General features: G+C 43.0%; 1 protein-coding gene across 1 annotated transcript; it reads left to right on the top strand.

Moving 5' to 3' along the window:
* Positions 1 to 1,533: 1,533 nt before the first annotated feature.
* On the top strand, positions 1,534 to 6,726 carry RAB39B (RAB39B, member RAS oncogene family; the record flags this gene model as incomplete). Its single annotated transcript, XM_079765491.1, has 2 exons — positions 1,534 to 1,748; positions 6,300 to 6,726. 2 exons carry the CDS (start codon positions 1,534 to 1,536, stop codon positions 6,724 to 6,726), a joined length of 642 nt encoding a protein of 213 aa, XP_079621617.1.
* Positions 6,727 to 7,217: the final 491 nt, after the last annotated feature.

The raw sequence follows: 7,217 nt of genomic DNA, 5'->3' as shown, positions 1-7,217 counted from the left end.
GCAGCTGATCTATGATTCTCTCTCATCATTGATGTATCTCTCTCTCTCTCTCTCTCTCTCTGCCTCTCCCTTCCTCTCTGAAATCAATAAAGATATATTTTTAAAAATAAAATTATTAAATTGTACACTTTGAGTGAGTGAATTATATAACATGTGAATTATATATCACTAAAACAGGTGTTTTTTCAAACAAAAAATGAGTAAAGCAATTATAAAAGGCTACATAGAAAAAATACATGTGATATGAAGAGGCAACTCCCAGAATAGTTAATACAAATGGCCAGTTTATAAGACATGGTGTTGACCTCATTAGCAGTCAGAGAAATGTAAAATAAAGCAGACACACCTTTTTATTTAACTACAGCAGATTGGAAAGAATCATGAGAGAATATAACATACCATGCTTGAAAGAATGCAAACAAATGGTCTTTTCACAAATTGCTGACTAGAATTTAAATTGGTCAATATTTCTGCAAACTACATATAATGCCCATATCCACTCCATTTAAAATACTCATATCCTTTGACTTCCCAAGCCATGTTGTAAGACTCTCTCTAATGGGAATAATGTATGTGTGACTGTATTTAAGAGCATTTGTAATGGCAAAAGGAAGATTAGTTGGAAATGGAGAGATGTCTATGATTTTTTGTTGTTAATTTCAAAAAGCGAGTGTCAGGTCTATTTTGATCCAATTTTTGTAAAATCAAAAAAGCAATAAATGTTCTAGTATACATGTATACACATATTTTTTGTTTTTTAAATATATTTTTATTGATTTCAGAAAGGAAGGGAGAGGGAGAGAGAGATAGAAACATCAGTGATGAGAGAGAATCATTGATAGGCTGCCTCCTGCATGCCCCACACTGGGGATGGAACTCACAACCCTGGCATGCGCCCTTGACCAGAATGGAATCCAGGACCCTTCAGGCCGATGCTCTATCCACTGAGCCATATCAGCTAGGGCCACATATATCTTTATATATATATAATTTTCAAGGAAATCCATGTGGAAGAATATATGCCAAGCTGTTAATATCTTGGGGAGGAAGGGGCCCAGATAATTATGCACTTTTATTCTTGTGTACATTTTTGTATTGCTTCCTGGTTTTAAGAAAAGGTACTACTTTTGCAATTTTGACAGGTAACATTTTAAATTAAGAACAGGGGTTGGGTGGAGGAACTAGAGAAGGGACCCAGCCGTTTGGGGCCATTTCTGTGTGCGCTCCTTTTACAGACAGTGCGGCGGCAGGCGTCGCGTCTATGCGGGGGATTACAGTAGCCCGGTTGTCAGTGATGAGTCAGAGTGCGTGGTGCTGATGCTGCTGCCATTTCATCACCTCTGCGAGCGCAGCATCCATCCCTCCGCTCTCCCAGCGCCTGGGCCTACCTCGCCTCGGGCTCCCAGTCAAGCGATGTGCTCGCAGCCCATCTAGATCCGGACCGAGCCGCACTCTCGCGGGCGGGGGGGCCTCGGCGGGACGCCCCCTCTCGCCGCTCAGGGCCAGGGATAAGGAGACCTGCGGAGCCCAGCCATGGAGGCCATCTGGCTGTACCAGTTCCGGCTCATTGTCATCGGGGATTCCACGGTGGGCAAGTCCTGTCTGATCCGCCGCTTCACCGAGGGCCGCTTTGCCCAGGTTTCGGACCCCACCGTGGGGGTGGATTTTTTCTCCCGTCTGGTAGAGATCGAGCCAGGAAAACGCATCAAGCTCCAGATCTGGGATACCGCGGGTCAAGAGAGGTTCAGGTGGGAGCGCAGCCGGGCCCCGCGAGCAGAGGGAGGGCCTTCGGAGCTTGCAAAGCCCCTGGGGATAGAGGACTTCCTGGTCCTGGTCGCGCCCGCCCACCCGTAGAGAGATCCCGAAGGTCTGGGGGCTTCTGATGAAGCCCACCTCCAGCTAGCTGGGAGCTCCCTGCAGGGACAGAAGCGCTCTGGCAGGGAAGGCCGGTCAATAATATGTATTGCTTGCACAGCAACTCGCCCAACCTGCCCCTTGGTAGCTAACAAATCAGTTGGAATTGATCACTGTAATTCATCAATCTCGGTCCCTATGCTACATACTTTTAAAAATGTTCCCAGGTCCTCCCAACATGTATAGGCAGGTATATACAGATGATACTGAGCGAGACATAGGTGCAGATATAGATGTATTGTGTTACATATATAGATACAGATATATACATACACGCATTATATATACGTATATATGAAAGTCAAGAGGCTAAATGGATTGATTCCCCCTTGCAACCAGCACACATTCAGTCATCATCCACTCCATGCCAGATTCAGGCTTGTTTCTGAGGAAACTTACACAAGGGGATGCCATGTAAACAAAACAGAGGCCCTTCCCTCTTAGAACCTCGGTGCTGGCATGGGAGGGGAGGGGACAGACAATCAGCAATTACACAACAGAGAGTCTTGTTTATGTTTGTATGCTCACTCCCTACTCGAACTCTTAGCACATAGTGAGTAATCAATGAACAGGTTTGATTTTCTCGTACAACCCTCTGTTTTTCCTTTGGCGTGTGTATCATTTGCAATGGACAGAGGGAGGGAAGGCTACCTGGAGGAGAGGAGGCTTGATGAGTATGACAGAAAAAAAACCCCAGGGAGAGGAAACAGCATGTATAATGATAGACAGACGTGGCAGAGAGCAAGGTACCCAGAAAACTTTGAGAGAGCAACTTGAGCTAAAGTCACACAGAGCGTCACAAACTAGATCAAAAGGCCTCAATCACCCATGTTTCTGATCACCGATTCGTTTATCTATTGAACACTAGTTGAGCATAGAAGATACTGGTTAGATAGTTGAAGAGCGGATAGGGAGAAGAGATCACTACAAACTGAAGTTGTCTCCAGCTCCCCACTTCCACAAACAACACTGACAAACACCCTGTACAGGTTCACTTTGAACTTGAGAATGCATTTCTCAGACTGTCAGTGAAGAAAGGTGTCTTTTTGTATTTATGGGACCATCTGTATGAAGAGCCTTTTCATACCCACTGCTTATTAGTATTGGGTGATATTGATTAGTAAAGGTTCTTTTTAGATTAGGAATATGTACCGTATTTTCCAGCGTATAAGACGACTGGGCGTATAAGATTTTCCTGGGTTAAAAAGTCGTCTTATACGCCGGAAAATACGGTAGTCCAATATATCTAATCCATTATATATAATCCAATCAACATAGTCCAATATACCATATTTTCCGGCGTATAAAACGACTTTTTAACCCAGGAAAATCTTATACGCCCAGTTGTCTTATACACTGGAAAATACAGTATCCTTTTCTATCACGTACATGGTAAAATATTTGCCCAGTTTGTCATTTGCCTTCGAACTTCGTTCAAGAAAATGTTTTGATGTACAGAAGGTTTTCATTTTTAGGCATCCTTATGTTGTGCTTAGATAGGGCTTTGTTACTTTCTAAGTACTAGTGTAATGATGTATTTTAGAGTTTTGAAGGGATCTACAGCTTGCTTATTGATTTTTTTGAGTCAAGCTGTTCACAAATCAAAGCCTTTGATCATGTATCCATGAGTCTTCAAACATAAGGGAATTGGAACTGTTTTCATTCCCTAGGGCTGATTTGCCTGGTGCTAGAGACTTGAACTCATTTGTAAGGTTGGCTCTTGCCATCATCTAGTTTGGACTTTAATCCTCTGGACAATGTTCTGTTACCATTGGGCCATCTGTCCTAAGCCTTAAGCAGCAAAAATGAGTCGCTCATTTTTGTCTTCTCCATCCAAGAAGACAGAAAACCTAAAAATAGACGTAGATCAAAAAGCACAATAGTCTAAAGCAAGGGTGGGGGACGTCTGGCCCGTGGGCCCTATAAGTCCCAAGAAATCATTTGGTCCGGCCCTGCCAAGGCATTAGGGGTAGTTAATTAAATGTTTGACCAAATTCAGCAGGCTCATTTTGAAGTTGATTAATTTCGTATGGCCCGCCAATGATGTTATAAATATCCAAATGGCCCTTGGCAGGAAAAAGGTTCCCCACCCCTGGTCTAAAGCAAGTCATAGAAGCAAATAATCTATACCCTCTAATAAGCTCTAAAATGCTCTAAGCAAAGCAGTATAATGTATATTGATAATGAAGCTCCTCTAATCAAGAAGTTTAAAAGATGTCCTAGCTGGTTTGCCTCAGTGGATAGAGCATTGGCCTGCGGTCCCAGGTTCGATTCCGGCCAAGGGCACATGCCTGTGTTGGGGGCTCGATCCCCAGTAGGGGACTTGCTGGAGGCAGCCGATCAATGATTCACATCATTGATGTTTCTCTCTCTCTCTCTCTCTCTCTCTCTCTCTCTCTCTCTCTCTCTCTCTCTCTCCCTCTCTTCCTCTCTGAAATCAATAAAGATATATATATATATATATATATATATATATATATATATATATATATATATAGTTTAAAAGATGAGTTTTCTTCTGTTTAAGAAGTACAGCAAATATATTCTAATTGCAATTCTCTAAATCAGTGGTTCTCAACCTTTCTAATGCCGCGACCCTTTAATACAGTTCCTCATGTTGTGGTGACCCCCAACCATAAAATTATTTTCGTTGCTACTTCATTAACAGTAGCAAAATTACAGTTATGAAGTAGCAACGAAAATAATTTTATGGTTGGGGGTCACCACAACATGAGGAACTGTATTAAAGGGTCGCGGCATTAGAAAGGTTGAGAACCACTGCTCTAAATAAATCATGTCATTTTGAAGGGAAGCTTTGGCGATTTATGTGGTTTTTCCCAACTGGTGCCTCCTTATTCAGCCTCTCTGAAACGTGCCAGGAAACATGGCAGATAGGCACTTTGCTCGAGCCCTCTACAGACCGTCTCTCTCTTTCCTATTCCTAACAGCCTGAAAAATAAAAACAAAGTTGTGTTTCTCCTCACAGAAGAGACTGAAGACCCCTGTTAGATTAAAATAATAATAATAATAATAGAAGGGCCCTAGCTGGTTTGGCTCAGTGGATAGAGTGTCGGCCTTTGGACTGAAAGGTCCCAGGTTTGATTCTGGTCAAGGGCATATGCCTGGGTTTTGGGCTCGATCCCCAGTGGGGGACATGCAGGAGGCAGCCAATCAATGATTCTCTCTCATCATTGATGTTTCTATCTCTCTCTCCCTCTCCCTTCCTCTCTGAAATAAATAAAAATGTATTTAAAAAATAATAATAATAGAATGATAGAAAGACAAATGTGGTAATGATAATTGGGGAGAGAATGGAGTGTATTGCAATATACCTATATACTTATGGGCATTTTTCTATCAACTACCATAAATTTATTTTTTTAAATCCTCACCTAAGGATATTTTTCAATTAATTTTTTTGGAGAGACAGGAGGGGAGGAAGGAGAGGGAGGGAGGGAGAGAGAGAGAGAGAGAGAGAGAGAGAGAGAGAGAGAGAGAGAGAGAGAAACATTGATGTGAGAGAGACATGGCAATTGGTTGCCTCTCGCAAGTGTCCCAATTGGGGCCGGCCCTTGCAACTCAGGTACATGCCCTTGACCAGGAATTGAACCCGAGACCCTTCAGTCCTCGGGCCAGCGCTCTAGCCACTGCACCAAACTGGCTAGGGCATAAATTCATTTTTAAAAATTCTGTTTCAACTACTAGAATTTATAATGAGCTCTCCAGGTCACAGAACACTTTGGCATCCATTATTTTATTTTGCCTCATGATAACCTGTGACTTATCCTATTTGGCAGAACAGGAAGTCTCATTTGGTTATTCAGATGTGGAGGTGGGAGAGTTAGCTGTGGTTCCATCTGAATCGAGGGGAAATGCCTGTAAGCCCATGAGCATTCATTTCTAGAAGATGCCAACTCAAAATTTTGCCCAATTGAAAATTCACATATCATTATTATTATTATAGAATGACATTTGTAGTCTGTTGCTAAAAAAGAAAATCATTTTTACTAAACTGCCAGTAACCAGAAACATTAGAATACACTGAGTTCATTGAAATACAAGATTTTGGCCCTCGCCGGTTTGGCTCAGTGGATAGAGCATCGGCCTGTGGACTGAAGGGTCCTGGATTTGATTCTAATCAAGGGCATGGACCTCAGTTGCAGGCTCAATACCCGTCCATGGTCTGTACAGATGTGGGAGGCAACCAATCGATGCATCACTCTTACATCGATGTTTCTCTCTGTGTGTCTCTCCCCCTCACTTCCACTCTCTCTAAAAATCAATAGAAAAATATCCTCAAGTGAGGATTAACAACAACAAAAATATAAAAGAAATGCAGGATTTGGGGCGTGGCCTTCATTCTTTACTTTTCTCTTTTGTTTTAGATCCATCACTCGGGCCTACTACAGGAACTCAGTAGGTGGTCTTCTCTTATTTGACATTACCAACCGCAGGTCCTTCCAGAATGTCCATGAGTGGTTAGAAGAGACCAAAGTACACGTTCAGCCCTACCAAATTGTATTTGTTCTGGTGGGTCACAAGTGTGACCTGGATACACAGAGGCAAGTGACTCGCCATGAAGCAGAGAAACTGGCTGCTGCGTACGGCATGAAGTACATTGAAACGTCAGCCCGCGATGCCATTAATGTGGAGAAAGCCTTCACAGACCTGACGAAAGACATATATGAGCTGGTTAAAAGGGGGGATATCTCAATCCAGGAGGGCTGGGAAGGGGTGAAGAGTGGATTTGTACCAAATGTGGTTCACTCTTCAGAAGAGGTTGTCAAATCAGAGAGGAGATGTTTGTGCTAGTCAGGCCTTTTTATTTCCAAAAACATGCTCTCCCATCTGAACTTGAAAGTGCTTGACATGAATAGAATCCTTGTGTGACTGAAGAGAACTCAACCTTCCTTTTGGATACCAAGTGAGCCTCCTTCCCAAGGGGCACTCTGACAGGTTGTAGGCAGGGGGATGGGGGAGCCTGGGTGCTGTGACTGGGGGACTAAATTACTGCCATGGGCCAGGCACTGTTTTGTGGCCCATGCTGGGCAGTGGCTGTTCCATGGGCCCTTTGTAGACCACATGTCAAGAGCCTGAGGTTTGGGGAGCCAGACCCCAGAAAAATACACCCACAGACAACTGTTTCTTGGTATTTCAGCTCATTCATAGGTCATGAACAAAAAGACATTATGTAAGGGGGGGGGGAGTATATCATTGGAACAATTAACAAAAATTTTTTAAAAGACTGAGATCATCTTAATCCATGAGATTATCCTGTACCAAGTGTGTGTGCTGGGTTTTGT

The sequence above is a fragment of the Cnephaeus nilssonii genome (assembly GCF_951640355.1).
Source record: "Cnephaeus nilssonii genome assembly, chromosome: X".
NCBI lineage: Eukaryota > Metazoa > Chordata > Mammalia > Chiroptera > Vespertilionidae > Cnephaeus > Cnephaeus nilssonii.
This window is presented reverse-complemented; position numbering and strand designations above follow the sequence as displayed.